The sequence below is a fragment of the Propithecus coquereli genome, unplaced genomic scaffold, assembly GCF_000956105.1.
Source record: "Propithecus coquereli isolate 6110/MARCELLA unplaced genomic scaffold, Pcoq_1.0 Scaffold858, whole genome shotgun sequence".
In the NCBI taxonomy this organism is placed as follows: domain Eukaryota; kingdom Metazoa; phylum Chordata; class Mammalia; order Primates; family Indriidae; genus Propithecus; species Propithecus coquereli.
This window is the reverse complement of record NW_012154818.1, coordinates 124,772-145,979: the sequence shown is the minus strand read 5'-3', so window position 1 is coordinate 145,979 and position 21,208 is coordinate 124,772. Positions and strand designations below refer to the sequence as shown.

Sequence of the window (21,208 nt, the reverse complement as noted above, 5' to 3'; positions counted from 1 at the left end):
AAAGGCCCAGGCCGGCGACGTCGGGTTGGGAATGACGAGCACAAGAGAGGGGTCAGGTCCGTGAGCCTGGGTGAGGCTGAGGAGGGACACGTGCTGCTCCCGGACACGCCACCGCTCGGGGACGGAGGGACGAGTGGCGTTGGCAGAAGAGGGTGTGGAGCCAGGGCCGGGCCGGGAGCTTTTCCAAACAACCAGCAGAGGCTCTCCTGTGAATCGGGAAACAAATCAAAAGCAGCCAAATGGAAACATGCGCAGAAGGTGTAATCTTTTTTTTTTTTTTTTTTTTTGAGACAGGGTCTCACTCTGTTGCCCGGGCTAGAGTGAGTGCCGTGGCGTCATCCTAGCTCACAGCTACCTCCAACTCCTGGGCTCAAGCGATCCCTCTGCCTCAGCCTCCCGAGTAGCTGGGACTACAGGCATGTGCCTGGCTAACCATGCCTGGCTAATTTTTTCTATATATTTTTAGTTGTCCAATTAATTTCTTTCTAATTTTAGCAGAGACGGGGTCTCGCTCTTGCTTAGGCTGGTTTCGAACTCCTGAGCTCAAACCATCCGCCCGCCTCGGCCTCCCAGAGAGCTAGGATTACAGGCGTGAGCCACCGCGCCCAGAAGGTGTAATCTTATTTGCAATCAGAGAAATAGAAACCACACTGACGTTGAGACACCATTTCGCGCCCGCCAGTTTTGTCAGACGTGGAGATTCCAACAGTGGCAAGAGCTGGCAAGGACACGGAGCAGCCGGAACTCTCCCGCAGTCCTGGTGGAGGTGTCGCTTGGACAGCCTCCTTGGAGCCGTTGGCTGTGCCTGGAGAGTTGGGCGTGTGCTAACCTACAGCCCGCACCTCACCCCTAGGTGCAGGTCCCAGGGGTGTCTGCACGGAAGACCCCAGACACGTTTCCACGCAGACGTTTCTGGCAGCAGCGTTCCTGGGAACCAAGCCCTGAAGCATCGGGTGCCATTAGCGGTAGGATGATCCGCGGTCAGGTGTGTTAATGTGGTGGCAGTACGTAAATGAGGTGACACGGAGCTCCCCACTGCGAGGACACGGCTCTGGGGGTCTGCGTGGTTGTGCCTCCTTTCCGATGACGTCGACATAGACGCTTCTCAAAAGCTGCTCGCCGTCAGAGCGTGAGTTTGCACAACTCAGACCTACGGACAATGTGGTCCATTGCGAAGGTTACGAACAGGCAGACACATAGTGCATTTCGATAGTTGGTGGTAAAACCGAAGACAAGGGATCATTACCAAGAAAAGGATGGTTACCATGTCTAGAGACATCCTCAGGAGGGGATGTCCTGGGGAGTCCACCGTTCAGAAGTGATGGTGACATTCTGTTTTTTAAGCTGGGTGACGAATGTATGGGTATTTATTTTTTGTTAAAACTTTCATATTCTTTTGTTTATGTGATATGTTTTATGGTTTTAAAAAGTTAATGATCCCACTTGCACCCAGGGTTGAGGCTGCAGTGAGCTATGAAGACCCCACTGCACTCCAGCCCAGCAAGAGCGGGACCTGGTCTCAATTTAAAAAAAGAAAAAAAGTTAATGATATGAGTAATCCAGGCAAAAGAGCCAAAACCTGCCATTTAAACACAAAAACTGAGATTGTTTGGTTCCACCAGCCCTTGGTGGTGCGGAGTTTCTCGGGGCTGCCCTTCCACTGTGCCCATCTCCCCAGCGCCGTCTGCCAAGAGCAGGTCGGCTATGTTTCTGATCCCCGTGGGCCTCCTCCTGGGAAACAAGTCTTTGTTCACCCAGATAAAGGGATCCCAACACTGAGTTCCCAACTGCAAGCCCACAGCTTTGGGGGGTTTCTGCAGGTGTGCACCTCCTTTCCAAGGGAGGGGCCAGACCCCTGACTTCTGAGGGGGCCTCACGAGGAGGTGCGGGTAGGGGCCGCCTGGCTGACGTCACAGACGTGCAGGGAGTACCGAGGCCCCCCCAGAAGGCAGAGGCCTCCTGCAGGCAGCTGAAGTAACCCAGCATCCAGGGCTGCCTGTGGCTGTGTCTCGCCTGCCCTCCTTGGCAGCCACCGTCAACCCAGATGCCCAGCAGGTTGGTGGGGATGGACAAGCTGCTGGTTTGAAAGCTCAGCTGTTCCCTGGCCACCCCTTGCTCTTGGAGCTCGAGTCATCTTCCTGTTCTGCCTGGAGGAGAAAAGACAGAAGGAAAGCCATCGTGCAGATTGGTGGTCTTTTGTTTTGTTTGTTTGTTTGTTTTTCATTTGGAGCCACTTCATGTGTTTACTTCGTGAATGCACTTTTTTTCCTTAGGCAAAAATATGAGTGTCAGTTCCCATCCCCAACTCAAAAATCAAAACAGAGTCTTAGCCAGGGCACCCAGGGAGAAGGCTCCAAGCACGCATGAAACTGACATTGATTTCTTTGCCTGGAAATAAGAAAATAAGTGTCTGTGAGTCATCTTTGGATTTGCATTACAAACAAGAATGCAAACGAATGCCACCCTGTCTGCATAACCTACAGATTTCAAAATGCATTATGATTTGATACATTTTTAAGAATAATATGCAGTTTATCAAAATCCTAAAATTTTCTAGTTAAGTATTCAGAGTTTGAGTTTCTGCTTGTGTTGATGACTCATTTTCTCTTTTGTTTTCTGTTTTTGTTCTTGATTTACCTTAACCTACCTGCTGACTCACGCCATCCAACCAACATACAATGCGAAAACCCATGTCTCCGTCTGTATGTTGTGCACCTGCTGCTCAAACCACCCCAATTTGTAAATAACACGCAAATATCCATCCATGAAAACATCACATATAGGAAACGGTTGGTTTTGTGACTTTAAACGGTTCTTAAAGCCCCTCGCTGTGCTTGCTCTGCTCTCTGCCCTGTCCCCGGGGACTCTGACCCCTGCCCTTGGAGGCGTGCGGTTGGGTTCAGCTGCACCCACTCACCTCTGGCCTCTCGTGTACCCTCCCCCGGTCCCAGGGGTCCAGCAGGGGCCTCTCAGGAGCTGTTTGATTCTGGGACCTGGCCAAGGCGGGAGGTGGGGTTTCCGGAGTGGGTGGTGGGTCGGTGCCTATGGCAACATTTCCTGTTGGGACTGGCTCAGCCTTGGGAGGTTTTGCAGCCGTGAGTTTGGTCCCGATGCCTGTGAGCCGTGGTTTCTGTGGCACCACCGTCTCCCTCCTGCTCTGTCCACCTCACACCGGCAGACCGGGAAGGTTTGGCTTTCCCTGGGTGGGCTCTGCGAGGCCCCCAGTAGCATTCGTCCTGGACAGACCCTTCCTCAGGGGGCCAGGCCTGGGGCACAGGGCTCGGGGCAGGGTTTGGAGATTTTGTCTTCATGATTCAGAAGAGGTCACGTAGGGCCTCAGTAGTACTAAGAAAGGGCTCTGCTCCAAGACACAGCAGAGCGCAGGGTTCCCCATTCTCGCGTCGTGGACTTGTGTGCTGCGCCCTGGTCGGCACGCTGTGCGGAGTGCAGGTGCACCGGGGCTGCCTTCCAGGTCCTTAGGAATTTTGAGAAGAGAGCAAAGGTATTTGGCTTTGCTCCACTTCGGCTGTGACTGTGGACGTTTATCTAAAGTGGCAGATATTTGAGATCCTCTCACTGAAAGGGGATGTTTGTGATACAGCGTTTCACAACTGGAGCGGAACAGGAACAGGCTGAGCTATGGGAGAATGCTGCTTGATGCTGCACACGTGCCCTGGGGGTGCCAGCCAGGCCTCTGCGCGGCCACCGTGCCGGAGAGCCCTTCCCGCCCGGGCTGCCCGTCCTGTTTTTCGCAGCACACACAGCCACCTGTGCATTACGTGCGTGTATGGGCACATTTTTCTTTCCTTTCTTAGTCACTATCCCCCATTAGAGTGAAAGCGTAGAGAGTAGTTTGTTTATAGCTCCTGGACCTTGTCCCCACCAGCCTGGTGCGTGGCCACAGCAGGCGTCCGTGGGTCTGGGCTGAGTGCTCAGTGGGCGCTCAGGACAAGCTGCCCTTGCTTTCCTGTGGTTCTGGCCAGAGGCTGAGGTGGGCTCGGATGCAGGGAACGCCGGCCAAGGTCTGGGGGCAGCTGGGTACCTTCTACGTTATTCCTCACCACCTGGGTGTGGGTGTCCCTAACGTCTCTATTTCGTGGATGAGAAAGCTGAGGAGAGGTTTAGGGACCATTGTGCCCTCCGAGAGTCAACAGCCACACTGAGGGGTATGATGACGCAGCTTTGGGATGCTCTAGACCTTTCCTGACTCAGGTGGCAGCAAGGAAGGGCCTGGCCTTGAAGTAGGGGTAGCTGCTCCTGGTACAGCAGAAACCACGGACTCTGGGAGGCTGGGGCAGGCCGTGTCCACCTCCGGGAGTGGCTGAGGCCAGAGGTGATGGTGCAGTTGCCCAGCCGCAGGCGGCCAGCGTGTGTTCGCTGCCCCTGCTGTCCTGCATGCACTTGGCATGGTGCCTGTCCGCCACGCTGTGCTTGGGGCATCTCTGGTTGTCACCATCCGTCTTCACAGTTCTGTAGGGCTACCTGTCTGTCACTCTCCCACCCTCTCCTGAGTACCCACCGGAGCCCCAAGAGAGAAGCCGGGGTGGGGGAGCCTGGGTCTCTGAGAGAATAGCGAGTGGCCGTGGTAGGCTTCGCTTCACGCATTACGCAATCTGGGTAAACTGTCACTCTGCACGTGCCTTTTCGCCTGCCCTGTTGCCCTCCAGCCCTTCTTTCCTATCTGGGCACCTTTATTTCCCCCTGACTGTACGTGGCTTGGAGCTGGGCAGGTGCTGGGTGTCCCAGTCCCTGCCCCTCCAGACCCACTGAGCAGGTGGCTTCAAAGTGGGAGCCCCCAGCCCCCAGCTCTGCTTAACTGCCTTGTACAAGGACTTCCTGAGCCGGGAGGCAGTGTCCTCTTCCTCCCTGTGCCCAAGGCTCATCTGTGGGTCCTCCAGGCCCAGACTGGTGAGTGGGTAGTTTTTGGCCATTTTGTCCACCACTGAGACTTTCTTTCCTGGGCACGAGCGGGTTAGGGGGCTGCAGGCCCTCCTGCGCAGCCTTTAGGGTCGCACCCTGAGGGTCTGCTTCTGCCTTTTTCCTGACTCAAACCATAATCGGCCCTCCCTGTGCCCACCGACCCCTCCAGGTGTGGTTCACGACAGTTCTGCTCCCACAGCTCCAACTTCCTGCCTGAGAGCCAGTCCCTGCAGAGTCCAGAGTCCAGCTACGCTGGGGGAACCTGCCCTGAGGGTGGAGCGCAGACGAGGCAGAAGTGTCCTCTCAGCATGGGTCGGCCACTGTCCCTGGAAGTAGGAGTGAGGCCCACCCCTCCGCTGAGTACTTCATTCTGGGCAAGGTGGTGGCCCTGGGGAGTTGGGACGCCCTGTCTGCCCAGGCTCCCGCCACCTCTGAGCTTGCTCATGCCCTCCTGCTGTCTCGTTCAACATCCGTGTTCTCTTCTCTCTTTGTCTGATGGCTGGATCTGACAACACAAACGTGTCTGAGCCTGAGCTGCTTGCGTATTTAAAAATGCCAAAATGGCAGGAAGCTGCTCTCAGACTGTGTGGGCTCCTGGTCTCTAAGTAGACAGAGGGCAGAGAGCCGCTTGGGTCCACAAACATCCCCATCTGTGCACAGACGCCCCTGCAGAGCCGTGCTGCCCTGAAAGGGGTGTGCGGTGGTTCAAGGTGGCAGCCTTGCTACCAAGGCTACGGGGCCACGTGGCAGCCTCACTCCCAGGTAACGTGTGGAGTCTGGGTTCATCGGTTGCCTTTGGGCTTGATTTCGAGCCCCTGGATGAGGGAGCCACGCTGGATGCCCTGGTCCTCCAGAGCAGAGACCTGCTGGACTTGGGTTGCAGAGGTGGTGTCTGTGGCCTGTGCCGCAGAACAGCCATATTTGCACCTTCCGAGACCTATGTGCAGATGCCTGGAGCAGCCCCAGAGGAAGTGTTCGCCCCTCTGCTGGGTCCCAGCTGGGGTCACAGGCAGTCAGGGGCTTTGCTGGGGAGCCGGGAAGGGAAAGGCATGAGCACCCAGCCTGGGCGGGGGTCCTGTCAGGGTGCTCAGTGCAGAAGCAGTCGTGCCCAGCACATGCACAGCTCGGCTGTGTCCTGCTAGGGGGTCACTGTGGGAGGCCCAGCCACATGTGGCCTCCTCCCAGCTCCACCTGGCAGCAGGGAGCTGCTGGGGAGAACTTTCCTCTCTGTCCCTCACTGTCGGTGGCAGGAAGGGTCTTAGAGCGAAGAGAGTTTTCTCTGATTTGCTGCATGAGAAGTGACTTGCAAGGTCAAGCTTTACTTTTAGAAGGTTTTCTGGCGGCCGATTGCTGCTTAGACTGTGAAACAGAGACTTTTTCTTTTAAGCTCTCTTTTAACCACTTTTCTTCAGGGCCACAGGGGCTTGGGAGGAGGTTATGGGGTGGGAGCAGCTTGCCTGGGGGCGATTTCCCAAGGTCTGAGAGCAGCCCTCCTTCCCTGCAGAACAACTTCATCAACCTCAGCTTTCTCCGCCTCTTCCGCGCGGCGCGGCTCATCAAGCTGCTCCGCCAGGGCTACACCATCCGCATCCTGCTGTGGACCTTCGTCCAGTCCTTCAAGGTGAGGTGGGGGTGCTGTGGGCAAGCGGGGTGGTGCCCCTGGTGCTTCCCCATCCTCTTCCTTTTCCTGCCCCCAGCCCCCTCCAGGGTGGCACCTCCTCTGGACAGCGGGGAGAGAGCGGGGTGTGCACGTCCCTGTGGGTGCATGCGGTCCCGTTGTAGTCTAGAAAGACATTTAAGTTATCCATAGATTACCTTGTTAATGCTCACAGGAACCGTGAGGTGGGTTTTATGATCCAGTTTACAGACGGGGAAACTGGGGCGGTCACTTGGTGGTCGGTGGGTGGAGCTGGGTCCGCTGAGGTCTGTGTGGCCCAGAGCTGATGTGTCCGGGTCTCTGCAGGCCCTGCCCTACGTGTGTCTGCTCATCGCCATGCTCTTCTTCATCTACGCCATCATCGGGATGCAGGTGGGTGCTCCCCCAGACTGGAGGGCGGACACAGGGCTCCCGTCCACTGGGCCAAGAGGGCCTGGGTCGTGGTCGTTACCCCTAGAGGACCTAACTGTAAGCCAGACACTGTTGTCAGCACTTAATGAACCTACCTCATCCTCAGAAAGATGGGGCTGGGCCGCGTGCCCAGGGTCCTGCTGGTGGGGGCAGCCCAGCCCTGTGCTTGCCGCGTCTGTCCGGGTGGACGCCGTGTTCTCAAGGGCGGGGTGGCCTTTCTGCGAGCGATGTCGGGGTGCCGGGGCCGCGTTGGGGTGGGTGTCTGAGCAGCCTGCGGAGCGGTGGTGGGCTACTCTGTCGGTCTGGCAGTGTTCCTGGAGGACGGCCCCTGACCCAGGACGGGAGGTTACGTGCTACTGAGGAAAACTGCCTGAGAGTGTGGGCAGGGTCACGTCGGATCGCTATACTTGACAAGTTTAGCTTGCATAATTTAGATTTTCTTTATTTTGCCAAAGAGCACTTTGTCAGCTATTCGGGAAAAAACATCTAAACGACATAAAGCAGCGTCCCAGTTATGAATCCTTGGCATCTGACCACTTTCCGACATTAAGGATGGGAGACGCACCCAAGTGTTAATTTACAGTTGGGGGGTGGGGCCAGTGTCTTAAAGGTTAGCCGAAAACTGTCTTGTTAACTCTGTTTGAGGGATTGAAGAGTTCTCTTGTTTTACAGTTTGCTGAGATCTGATGCTGTTTTAAATGTATATTTTTTCCTGCTTTGGTCTGTGGATGTGTAAGAGCATGCGTGTTGCTGATCTTTGTGGAAGTGAGATAGTTCATAATTTCCAGCCAGAGTTTTAGGCTAAGTACAGTTATTCACCCATTTCTGTTTCTCATGCTGAAAAAAATCAATTAAAATGGATAAGAAGCCCATCATGCTATTTGCACAGAAGTTTGAAAAGAAATTTCTCGGTGACCTATCAGAGCTGTTACCAGTATAATTACTGCTCTGGAATCGTTGGAGAGAGTGAACCCCAAACTGCTTCCTGTCCTACGCACAGCAGAGCCCTTGTGACTCCACTCCAGGCCCCGTTCCTACCGTCAGTAGTGATTCAGACTTGCGTCAGGCTCAGAGGCAAAGCCAGCACGTGCTGAGCAGTGTGTTCAGTTATCGGGACGTTGTGCACACCTCGGGTGGGAGCTCTCCCGCTAAGGGCAGCCTCCCGTCCCTTGTGGGGTCCCTGTCGCTGCATGCACACCCCCTACATCTGCCTGCCGTGGTGCCAGCGTGCCATCGCTCCTCTCCGTTTCAGGTATTTGGAAACATTGCCCTGGATGATGATACTAGCATCAACCGGCACAACAACTTCCAGACCTTTCTGCAAGCCCTGATGCTGCTGTTCAGGTGTGTTGCCGGTCAGCCTAGGCTGACATTCACTCTTCCAACAGGGGCTCCTTCACTCAGGGTAGAGGCGTGTAGGTACAAACCCATGGGGACCACCCCCTCCAACCCTGAAATCACACCAGCCTCCCCTCGGTGGGCCTCTCTAGTTCTTCTCCCCTCTCTGCTTATCCTTTCCAAAGGGCTCTTGGTGCCCTCCCTGGGGGCCCCGGGCCAGGCTGGCCTCCGCAGCCTTGTCGGCAGCTGAAGGACTCCAGTGAGGCTGCAGTGTGGGAGGTCTGGGAGGACCGAAGGTGCCCAGCGGGGTCTATCTTGATGTACTGGCCTCAAACTCTCCACCTGATCACCTTATTGGTCGCAGAGATGGGTGAGATCAGGGAAGCAGGCTGCAGGGGGACAGAGTTTGTAGCTACTTGGTGGCCCAAGGATCCCAGCTGGCCAGAACTGCTGGTCTGAACACACCTTTACCTCCTAGCATCCCTCGGCTACTGGACGCAGCCAAGCCAAGCAGCAGGTGGAACCTGGGGGGCCAGGAGGCCCGTGTATAAGCTTTAGGGCCTCCAGAGGCTCCTCGCCAGAGACATGCTTGGGACAACGCCCAGTGCCAGCTGCTGTTCCAAAGCATGGCATACCCTTGCAGACCAGGGCCTGCTGACCGTCCTGGTTTGAGAGTGGACTTGGGGGCAGCGGGGAGGGGTGACTGTGCATCCCTGCCTCCTGAGTCTCCCTGATTTTACCACACCTGACCCAGCACAGAGGAGAAGAGCTCTTTTGGGGATTTATGGTGGAGACTTTTCATTGCCTCGGGGCTCCCTCTTGAGGTTTCGCCACTTCTGTTCACTGACGCAAATGCGTCCAGTGCTGCAAGGCCAGCCTGGGTACACCCAGCACAGCCTGCCTGTCTGCAGAGAGGCCTGGGGCTCCTCGCTGTTCTCTGCAAAGAGGGCACATCAGACCCAGACGCGCTTTGCTGAGCTACCTGGAGGGGATTTTCCGACTCTTGCATAAGTTGGGCACACGTCCTCAGGCTTACACTTTTCCCAAATAGTGTTGTTTCTCTGGGCTTTAGCTGTTACAGTAATGTTATTTCGTCATTTACTAATATTCTGCTCTGTGCCAGAAAGGATTTGAGGCAAACCTGTGAAGTCAGACTTAGTTTTAAGCCTTTGGTCTCACAGATTTCTGTTCCTGTCTGAGCTTTGTGTCACATGGGAGCAGCCTCATCAGTCAGGCCTGGCGCAGACTGACACGGCAGCCCTGCAGGGGCCCTCTTCCCGGCCACCGTCAGTGGGGAGTGGGCCCAGCTCCTGCCCAGGGCTGGCCATGCACAGGTGGGGACCCAGACCTCTGACCCACCTGCACCCTGTAACCTCTGGTGCTGGCTGTGTGTACAGGAACAGAGTCCCCCAGCGTGGCTGCCCAGGGTGGGGGTATTCTCAAGGAACAGTGGGGTTGGTGTGGCTGGAGTGGACTGAGCAGGGACCGAGGCAGGGAGTGAAGTCAGGGAAAGGGTGGCCAGCAGGTCCCACAGGGCTGTGGCAGTTCTGTGAATTTTGGCTTTTGTGGCGAGTGAGGGGAGTCACTGAGGGTTTTGAGAGGAGAAGCGATGTGATCGGACCTGTGTTCAGTGGACCCACTGGGCTGCCGTGTAGGGTGGAGCAAGAAGATCAGTTAGGAAGCTGTCCCAACTCCAGGAAGGTCATTGTTGCTTGGCCCAGAGTGGTAAGAAGAGGTGAGTCCAGCTGTTTTTTGAAGGTAGATAAGCTGATAAACAGGATATAGAAAGAGAGGAAGCAAGGATTCTAGCGTTTTTGGCCTGAGCAACAGGAGGACAGAGTCACCATTTCTCGAAATAGGAAAGACGGGGATGGCTGTGTTTGGGAGGAGGTCAGGAGTCCCCCTGGGGCACGTGTGTCCACAAAGGAGAGCTCACTGTGCGCTGACTGTTAGCGCAACAGATCATTCTCAGTAACTAGTGCTTTCTCAGCGAACGAACAGTTTGGAAATCTAATGCCAGAGGGTTCTTTTGAAGAAACAGCCACCTGTTTCCCAGTCCTTGTACCCATGGGGCTCTGTGGGAAAGAGCCCAGAGGCGGGTGTGCTTGGCCCAGCTCTCCTTGGGACTGGGCCCCCCGATTCCTGGCTGGCTGGGGCCATGGGTGAAGTGGGAGCCTCCCCTCCCAGGCCTTCCCCTGGAGGCTGGGCCTCACGCTCTGCCCTCGTTCCCAGGAGTGCCACGGGGGAAGCCTGGCATGAGATCATGCTGGATTGTCTCAGCAACCGGGCCTGTGACGAGCGGGCCAGTGCCAGTGAGTGTGGGAGTGACTTCGCCTACTTCTACTTCGTCTCCTTCATCTTCCTGTGCTCCTTCCTGGTGAGTCCCGGCCTCTGCGCCACCCCAGCGCCACCCCAGCGCCACATCCTCCCAGCTCAATTCGTACTGGGGCCCCTCGTCGCCTGCACCACGAACTGGTTCTAGGAGATAATGGACCCTCAGCAATGCGCGCCTGTGGCCCCGCCTCAACTTCCATGGTAGGGTTGACATCTCGAGGGCAATTGTTCTTAGTCTCCAGCTTTTAGAAAGACACCACTGTGGTGGCAGGACATGAAGAAGCAGCACTCCAGCCAGCGTGCCTGTTGGTGAGCCCAGGAACGTAGCCTGGGCTGGAGCGGTGGGCAGGCCAGGTCCCAGGAGTGTGGATCTTATTCCAAGTCAGCAGAAGCTTCTGGGAGCCCTTGAGCAGGGACATGACATGATCTGCTTGGTGTTCTACAACCTGACTGTGGCTTCTGTGCAGATGGGGAGGAGGGGGGCTGTAGAATGAGTAGGGAGACCTTTGTGGGTAACCGTGGCCTAGGGAAGGGGGAGGTGAATGAATTAGGTGAGATTGGGCTACCTTTTAAAGGGAGAGCTGACGTGATTGATGATTGGATATGGGCATGAGGGAGGAGAGAAAAGGAAGCCATATCCTGGGTTTTTTTGAGGTGATGGGATAAGTGGTTCTTCCTCCATGATGGGAAGATTGGGGAGCTGCAGGCATGAGGGTAGGTTGGGGATAGAGAGAACAGACATGCCTGGTAGAACTCTGGAGATTCAATGAGTTGTCACTGGTGCTTGGCGTATTTATGGAGTGATGATGTTCTCTAGGATGCTGCTGTGTGAAGTGTAGCCCGGTGACCTGTGGCTTAAGCATCACCTGAGTGCTTGTTAGAAATGCGTATGCCTGAGTCCCTCCCCAGACTTACTGTATCAGGATCTCTGGGAGATGGGTCCAGGAATCTTTGAGTTTTAACAAGCTCTCAAGATGGTTTTGTGTGAGCTAAACTTTGAGGGACATTGACATAGGGAAAGAGCGTGAATTGAGAAGAAGGCTAAAGATTCTGCTATGAGAGCGTTTGGGAGACAGGAAGGAGCACTGGGTCCAAAGATCGAGAAGGAGCAGTCAGTGAGGCAGGTGGAGAACCAGGAGAGGGCAGTGCCCCAAAGCGAAGTGGAGAAATCACCTCCGAGGGAGGGAATCATCAACCATGTGAATTATCACTGGAACGAAAGTGAGATGACGACTGAGATCCGCTGGTTGGACATGGAACGGTGGAGGCCACTGGTGCACTTGGCAAGCACAGTCCGCGCTGGCATGGTGGGAGCACAAGCCCTGCCGCAGTGAGTCTGGGGTGGGGAGTGGTGAGGACAGACAGCTGCCCCCGGCAGTGGGCAGTGCGGAGGGAGCACTCCAGAGTCACGGTCGCAACTCTCGAGTGGGACCCACCAGCACAGTTGGTGCTTTTCTCTAGCCGCATTCACTTGTCAGTACCATGGGTGGTGAAGCAGGTTATCCAGATTTGGGGTTTCCCAGACAAGTGAAGGAAAGAGAGAAGGGTGTCTGTGAGAATGTGGTTATAGTGTTGGAGATGGGATCAAAGCTGGGGACAGAGGAAGTTGGGGATAGAGGGGGATGAGGACAAGGCTACTGGAGTAGAGGTTCTCAGGAGGACGAGAGGTTTTGGGGTGCAGTACTTGAGGAAGTGAGTTGAAAGGACAGGTGATACAGGCAGAGTGGGCCATGTGAAGTTAAGCCTTGGGAGGCATGGTGGTAACGTTACTGGCAGTCGTTGGTGACAGCTGTGTTTAGCATGAGTCACAGGAGCAAGGAGCTGAGCCGACAGTGGGAGAAGGTTTGGGATTGGAAGGGCCAGGCAGTGGTGACCCATCTCAGTGGGTCTTGAAAGCAACAAGGATGGCAAGAGTAGAAGTGGAGACAAAAACAGCCAGCCAGGTGCTCAGTTTCTGTGAAAGGAGGGGAAGGTTGGTAGATGGCATCAAAGGGCAGGTTTTTAGAGGGTCGAGGGGGACGTCCATCCTCTTAGCTATTCCAGATCCAGCGAGAGTAGGTGGGGATATTCAGGGAAGATGGAGACATAGGGTTTCTGACGATGATGGAATGTGAGCTTTGCAGGGTGCCATAGAAGGCTGGGTTGGTTGAAAATGGTGTGCACTTGAGACAGGTGAGCTTACGTGTAAAGAGAGAAATACAGAAAAATCTATAGAACCGTGTGTCACTAGTTTGCAGAAACCAAGGAAAGGGTTTGCATGTTGGGATCATCTCCTGATTCCCAGTCTCCCTGAGAAGACCCCGAGTGGGCAGCAAGGAGGGTGGACCTTTTTGGAATACCAGTGTCCTGTAGGAAGTGAGGCATTGATCTCGCTACTGTCCACAGACATCTGTCCCACCAGCCTGGCCTCACCATACAACTGGCTGCAGAGATGGGGTTCCATAGGAAGCCACATTGACAATGTCACGCCACCCACAGGGCCAGGACTCCCTAGGTTTAGCTGTTATTCTTCTCCAGAGAAGTGGATGTTTTGTGGCCACTGTCCTTTGTGTCTTGTCCCCATGACCTCCCTTATGGCTCTCGACTGACCCTGGTGTCTTTTCCTTAACTGAAGCAGAGAAGGGATGTGGGCTGGGAGCACAGCCCTCTGGGCACCTCCCTCACAGGTTGCACCTGCTGAGTAACTCATGCTTAGAAACACTTGGGACTAGTTTGGTCTGACAAAAATGAAGTGGAAAAAATGGAATTATGATTTGGGGGTGGGTGGCAGGACTAAGTTAGGTGGGGATTTGGTTACCTTGATTGGAATAGAGGGACACTGACAGAATAATAGGAAATGAAGTTGGTGATGACAACCTGCTGATAATTACTGAATCAGGCAGTAGATGGTATTATTATTATTGCAATGAAGAAATGGAGGCTTAGGATGTTAAATATCTTGGTCAACCCGTGTTTAGAACCCAAGCTGTTGAAATGGACAAACTCCTAGAAAGGCACAGATTACCATAACTGACTCAAGAAATAGACAATCTGAATAGACGTGTATCAAGTAAGGAGGTTGAATCAGTAATCTAAAACCTCCCAATAAAGAAAAGGCAAAGACCATTTAATGGCAAAAAGTCAGTCTCTTCAACAGTGGTTTTGGGAAAACTGTATATCTGTGTGCAAAAGAATGAAATTGGACCCTTACCTTATACCATATACAAAAATTAACACAAAATAAAAGAACTAAATGTAAGAGCTAAAACTATAAAACTCTTAGAAGAACACATAGGGGATAAATCTTTATGTCCTTGTATTTGGCAAAGAAGTCTTAGATTTGACACCAAAATCACAACAAAAGAAAAAACCGGTAAATCAGACTACTCAAAATTAAAAACTCTTGTGTATCAAAGGACACTATCAACATAATAAAAAGGCACCCCAAGGAATTGGAAAAAATATTTGCAAATCGTGTGTCTGATAAGGTGCTGATATTGGAATATATAAAGAATTCCTACAACTTAACAACAAAAATACAAACAACCCAATTAAGAAATGGAAAGTGGGCCGGGCGCAGTGGCTCACGCCTGTAATCCTAGCTCTCTGGGAGGCCGAGGCGGGCGGATTGTTTGAGCTCAGGAGTTCGAGACCAGCCTGAGCAAGAGCGAGACCCCGTCTCTACTAAAAATAGAAAGAAATTAATCGGACAACTAAAAATATATAGAAAAAATTAGCCGGGCATGGTGGTGCGTGCCTGTAGTCCCAGCTACTCGGGAGGCTGAGGCATGGGATCGCTTGAGCCCAGGAGTTTGAGGTTGCTGTGAGCTAGGCTGACACCACGGCACTCTAGCCCGGGCAACACAGTGAGACTCTGTCTCAAAAAAAAAAAAAAAAAAGAAATGGAAAGTGATGTCAGCCAGGTGGCCAACTAGAAGCTCCTAGTGTTTGTCCCCCTCACAAAGACACCCAGAACAGTGAATAAACAGCTACATTTTAATGAAAATAACTGAGGAAGAGTGTCAGAGTGTATCAGTGGAATAACAGAAACCCAGGTGAGCACAGAAACTCAGGATGGCCATATAGAGAACAGAAGGAAATGCCAGGCCTCCACCACCCCATCCCTCAAATAGGATCTGCTGGAAATGGGGTGGAACTTCTCCCTATGGTGAGCAGGTAAGGAAGAGAGTCCCAGCAATCCCCATCAACACTTTGGACACCTACAGACCTCACCACTGGGGTCCCCTGCAGTCCTCACAGGCTTTAAGTCCAATGGAGGGAGCTGCCTGGAGTCCATATGGCTACGCTCCCCCGAGAAAAGGAGCCGACACTGTGCCCATCTCCCTGCAGCCAGCAGGGCTACTGCACCACACCATCTTGGAATTGGAACTACAGCTGGAGTGTGTCTTGCTCTGGGGGTGAGTAGCCATGGCTCCCCTTCATCCCTGAGGCCGAGCTGCCACTGAACCAACCCAGACTGGTGGCCCAGGATCACCAAGCCAAGCTGTAAGCAGCTGTTATACCCTTCCCTGTGGCGCCAAGTGGAGGTGGAGCTGCTCTATCTCCCCCTCCCGGTGCCCTCGCATCAGAACTGAAGTGGTACGCTGCCTCCTGGGAAAACAAAATCTTGGCCACTCAGAGCAGTCACATCTCCCCAGGGCCTAAGTTAAAGTAGCACCTTGCCTCCCAGGAAACAGTGCTTTGGCCACACAGAGAAGTCACATACCCCAGTACCTAAGCTGAAGTGGTGCCCTACATCCCAGGGAAATGGTGCCTGGGATGCCCAGAACAGTCACGTCCCCTAGGCTTGAGCTGAAGCTGTACATTGCCCTCTGGGGAGTTGATACATGGCCAAGCTGAGCAGCTGCACATCCCAGGGCTGAGCTGATGTAGTACCCTTCATCCCAGGGAAACAAAGTAGTGGCTGAGCTGAGACACTCCACCCTGCAGGCCAAACAACTCTAGTGCCCTGACTCCCTGGAGCTAGGCTAGCCCTCTAGAGTCTCAGCTGCTGAGACACCCTTCTCCCTGGGTAGTGGAATCATCACTGTGCTGTTCCTTTTGCGCCCCCCTGCCCAGGGCCCAAATGATAGCTGTGCTCTGCCATTCTAGGGTACTTGTAGCTTCCTCACCTGATCTTACAGAGTCTGAGATACTGCCAAGCACCACCATCCCAGGGGCCAGAATAACTACTACATGGTGCCTCATCTCCCGGGACCCAAGTAGCCACTGAGGTGTATGAGCTCAGGTTCCTAAGTTGCAGCTGTAACCTACTCCTCAGGCCCAAACCTCCAGAGTACCCCTTTTTTGGAGTTGGGCCAGTACTGTGCCCTGTCCTCAGGGGTAGAATCACAGCTACAACCTGGCCCCCTGGCCCTGAGCTGCTAGTAGGTGCCTAAGAGTCACAGATCCTGACTCTGTGGACACTCTACATCCAACCCTGCCACAGAGAGCCAAGCCTGCACCCCAAAACCCAGGTGCCACAGTAGGTTCTTGAGATGCTGAGCCTAAGACCCCAGCCCCAGAGCCACTCTGAGCACCTGCACCTGGAACTCAGCTCTGCTGCAGCTACTTAAGTAGCTGCAGCCATCAGACCTGACACCAAGAGGGATACGCTCAGCTAAGTCTCCCCATTGTGTGGAAAATGAGAATAAGAGGACCCCAAAAGCCCTTGGCACCAAGGACATTAGCAACCTACATTGCCACTGCTGCTGCCACAAACTCCTACAGCCTAGGCCACTGAGGTGCCAACGGTTACTGCTGACACTGAATGTAGATGAACAAGGTGTAGGGAGACTTTACCACCACGTCTATCTGGAGACAGAGTCACCACATCCTTCTCAACCAGCACGCTACAACCCAGCTGCAGGTAAAAATCTTTCTCTATGAAAGCCACTCTACAAAGTTTGGAAGGGGCAGTTGTTCCACCAGAACATAGACACACAAAAAACATGAAAAAGCAAGCAAATATGATACCCCCAAAGGAACATAACTTGCTAGTAACAACCCCAAAGAAACGGAAATCGGTAATTTCCAGAAAAAGAATTCAAAGTGATGATCTTAAGGAAACTCGATGAAATATAAGAAAAATACAAATAAACAATTCAATGAAATCTAGAAAACAATTCATGATTTGAATGAGAAATTCAACAAAGAGATAGAAATTATATAAAGAACCAAACAGAAATCCTGTAGCTGAACAATGCAATGAAAGAAATAAAAAATACAGTAGAGAGCTTCAACAGAAGATTTAATCAACTTGAATCTCTGAACTTGAAGATAGGTCATTTGAAATCAGCCAGTCGGTGGCAGGGAGAGGAGGTCGGGAATGAAAGAGAGTAAAGAAGGCTGAACACAGTGACTTGTGACACCATGAGTAATCTGAGCACTTTGGGAGGCCAAGGCAGAAGGATCACTTGAGGCCAGGAGCTCGAGACCAGCCTGGGCATCATAGCGACACCCATCTCTACAAAACATTTTGCTTTTTAAAGAAATTAGCTAGGCTTGGTGGTGCACACCTGTAGTCCCAGCTACTTGGGAGGCTGAGGTGGGAGGATTGCTCGAGTCTAGGACTTTGAGGTTGTCGTGCATTATGACCATGCCTGTGTGTAGTCAGTGAACTCTAGCCTAGCCAACAGAGCGAGACACCCCACCCCCGCCCATCTCTTTAGGGGGAAAGAACCTGAAAAGAGACAAAGAAGGTTATTATATAATGATAAAGGAATCAATTCAGCAAGAGAATATAACAATTGTAGATATATATGTACCCAACAATAGAGCACCCAGATACACAAAGCAAGTATTATTAGATCTAAAGGGAGAGAAAGATTCCAATGCAATAATAGTTAGGGACTTCAGCATCCCACTCTCAGCATGGGACAGACCATCTACACAGAAAATTAACAAACACTGGATTTAAACTGCACTTTACACCAAATGGACATAGAAGATACTTACAGAACATTTCATCTGACAGCTTCATAATACACATTCTTTACATCAGCACATGGAACTTTCCCCAGGATAGACCATATGTTAGGCCACAAAACAAGTCTCAACAAATTTAAAAGAACTGAAATCATGTCAAATATCATTTCTGACCGCAATGGAATAAAATTAGAAATCAATAACAAGGTGAACTTTTGAAATTGTACAAATTCATGGAAATTAAAAAAAAATGCTCCTGAATAACCAATGGGCCAATGAAGAAATTAAGAAGGAAATTTATAATTTTCTTGAAAAAAATGAAAATAGAAACGTAACATAACAAAATGTATGGGATACAGTAAAAGCAGCATTAAGAAAGAAATTTACCCCCCTCGCCCGTCATGCAACGCATGTTCGTGGGGAACCTGGTGCTAAACCATTCGTATTTCTGGGTCGGGGTTTCGTACGTAGCAGAGCAGCTCCCTCGCTGCGATCTATTGAAAGCCAGCCCTCAACACAAGGGTTAAAAAGAGAATGAAAAAAAAAGAAAGAAAGAATGAAAAGAAAAAAGAAAAAAAAAAGTTTACAGCAATTAACGCCTACATCAAAAAAGTAGATTTCAAATAAACAACCTAATGATGCATCTCAAGGAACTACAAAAGCAAAATTAATCCAAACCCCAAATTAATAAACGGAAAGAAATAATAAAGTTCAGAGCAGAAATAAAACTGAGACAAAAAATACAAAAGATCAACAAAATGAGAAGTTGGTTTTTTGAATAGATAAATAAAATTGACAAACCATCAAGGGAAGCAAAGACCTAAATAAAATAAGAAATGAAAAAGAAGATATCACAACTGATACCTCAGAAATACAAAGGACTATTAGTTTTTAAGTATTTTTTTGAGAGAGGGTCTTGCTCTGTTACCCAGGCTGGAGTGCAGTGCAATGGTGTCATCGTAGCTCACTGCAGCCTCCAACTCCTGGGCTCAAGCATCCTCCTGCCGCAGCCTCCTGAGAAGCTGGGACTACATGCGTGCGCTACCATGCCCAGCTACTATTTTTCTATTTTTTGTGGAGACAAGGTCTTGCTCTTCCTCAGGCCAGGCGTTATCAGTACTATTACAAAACAACTACATGCCAACAGATTAGAAAACTTAGCAGAAATGGATAAATCCCTAGGCACAAACGACCTACCAAGACTGAAACAAGAAGAGAAACTCTGAACAGACCAATTATGGGTAATGAGATTGAATCTGCAATAAAAGCCCAGGTACCTGATGGCTTCTCTGTGGAATTCTGCCATAGATTTAAAGAAGAACTAATACCAGTTCCTCTCAAACTCTTCCAGAAAGTTGAAGAGGAGGATGTTTTCCAAACTCATTCTGCAAGGCCAGCATTACCCTGATACCAAAGCCAGATGGGGAGACAACAGCAACGAAAGAAAATGATAGGCAAATATTCCCGATTAACAAAGATGCTAAGATCCTCAGCAAAATAATAACAAATCAAATCCAGCAGCACAAAAAATCATTCACCACGATCAAGTGTGATTTATGCCAGGGATGCAAGGACGGTTCTACATAAGCCAGTTAATAAATGGGACACGTCACAAGATCTGGAACCAGACAAAGATGCCCACATTTACCACATTTAGTCAACACAGTACTGGAACTTCCAGCCAGAACAGTTAGGCAAGAGAAAGAAATAAAGGGCATTCAAATTGGAAAGAAGGAAGTAAAAAATTCCGTTTCAGATTTCATGATCTTATATATAGAAAAACCCTAGAAGTTCCACCAAAAATCTCTCAGAACTCACAAATTCAGTAAAGTTTTAGGATACAAAATCAGCATACAAAAATCAGTAGTGTTTATATACACCAACAACTAACTAGCATAAAAAGAAATCAAGAAAGCAATCCCATTTACAATAGTTAAAAAAGAAATTTAAAAATGACCGTACTACTAAAAGCAATCTACAGATTTAATGCAATCCCTATCAAAATACCAATGAAATTCTTCACAGAAATAGAAAAAAAAAATCCTAAAATACATATGGAACCACAAAAGACCCCAAATAGCCAAAGCAATCCTGAGCAAAAAGAGCAAAGCTGAAGGTGTCACAAATACCAGTCTTCAAAATATACTGCAAAGCCATAGTAACCAAAACAGCATGTTTTTACTGGCATAAAACAGATGCATAGACCGAAGGAACAGAATAGAGAACCCAGAAATAAATCCACACATTTACAGCCAACTTATTTTCAACAGAGACATCAAGAATATTCACTGGTGGAGGGACACTCTCTTCAGTAAGTGGTGGTGGGAAAACTGGTTATCTATATGCAAAAAAATGAAACTGGACCCCTATCTCTCATCACATACAAAAATCAGATCAAAATGGGTTAAAGATTTAAATTTAAATGTAAGATCCCAAACCATGAAGCTACTAGAAGAAAATATAAGGAAAACACTTCAGGACATTGATCTGGGCAAAGATTTTATGGAGAAGACCTCAAAAGCATAGGCAGCAAAAGTAAAAATCAACAGATGGGATTATATCAAACTAAAAAGCTTCTGCACAGCCAAGGAAACAATTAACAGAGTAAAGAGCAACCTGTAGAATGGGAGAAAATATTTGCAAACTATTCATCTGATAAGTGATTAATATCCAGCATATACAAGAAACTCAACAACAAAAAACCAAAGAATCCTACTAAAAATGGCCAAATGAGTTGAATAGACATCTTTCAAAGGAAGATATACAAATGGCCAACAAGTATATTAAAAAAATGCTCAACTTCACTAATCATCAGGGAAGTGCAAATCAAAACCACAATGAGGTATCAAATCACCCCAATTAGAATGGCTGTTATCAAAAAGATGAAAAAAATGCTGGTGATGATACAGAGAAAAGAGAACTCTTACACACTATTAGTGAGAATGTATTAAATAAATTGGTCAACCATTATGAGAAACAGTATGGAGGATTTTGAAAAAATTATTAATAAAAATATAACTACCATATAATTCAGGAATCCCACTGAATGTTGGATATTTATCCAAAGGAAAGGAAATCAGCATGTTGAAGAGGTCCTGCACTCCCATGTTTATTGCAGCACTAGTCACAACAGCCAAGATATGGAATCAACCCAAGCGTCCATCAACAGATGAACAGATGAAAAAATATGGTATAGCTACAAAATGGAATACTAGTTAGCCATAAAAAGAACAAAATTCTGTCATTTGTGGCAATGTGGATGAGTTTGGAGGGCATTATGTTAAGTGCGGTAAGCCAGACACAGAAAGATAAATCCCTCACATTCTCACTCATACGTGGAAGCTAAAAAAGCTGTTCTCATAGAAGTGGAGTGTGGAATAGTGGTTACTGAGGCAGGTGAGGGTTAGGGAGAGAGGGGATGGCCAAAGGCTGGTGAACACATACAAAAGTACAGCTAGAGCAGTGGAATCAGTTCTAATGTTCTATAGCACTATGGGGTTACTATAATTTATCACATATTTTAAATAGCTAGAAGGGCAGATTTTTTTTTTTTTTTTGAGACAGAGTCTCCCTCTATTGCCCGGGCTAGAGTGCCATGGCGTCAGCCTAGCTCACAGCAACCTCAAACTCCTGGGCTCAAGC

At 50.4% G+C, this 21,208-nt stretch overlaps 1 protein-coding gene across 1 annotated transcript in view; it reads left to right on the top strand.

Moving 5' to 3' along the window:
- The window catches only part of LOC105826139 (voltage-dependent N-type calcium channel subunit alpha-1B), a gene marked incomplete at its 5' end in the record, with an annotated part of 125,264 nt that overhangs the window by 76,156 nt on the left and 27,900 nt on the right, over positions 1–21,208 (top strand). Inside the window, 5 exons of the mRNA XM_012664068.1 lie at positions 2,784–2,789; positions 6,425–6,541; positions 6,884–6,949; positions 8,241–8,332; positions 10,559–10,703. Of these exons, the coding sequence (XP_012519522.1) occupies positions 2,784–2,789; positions 6,425–6,541; positions 6,884–6,949; positions 8,241–8,332; positions 10,559–10,703 (426 nt within the window). The remainder of the gene's footprint in view (positions 1–2,783; positions 2,790–6,424; positions 6,542–6,883; positions 6,950–8,240; positions 8,333–10,558; positions 10,704–21,208) is intronic.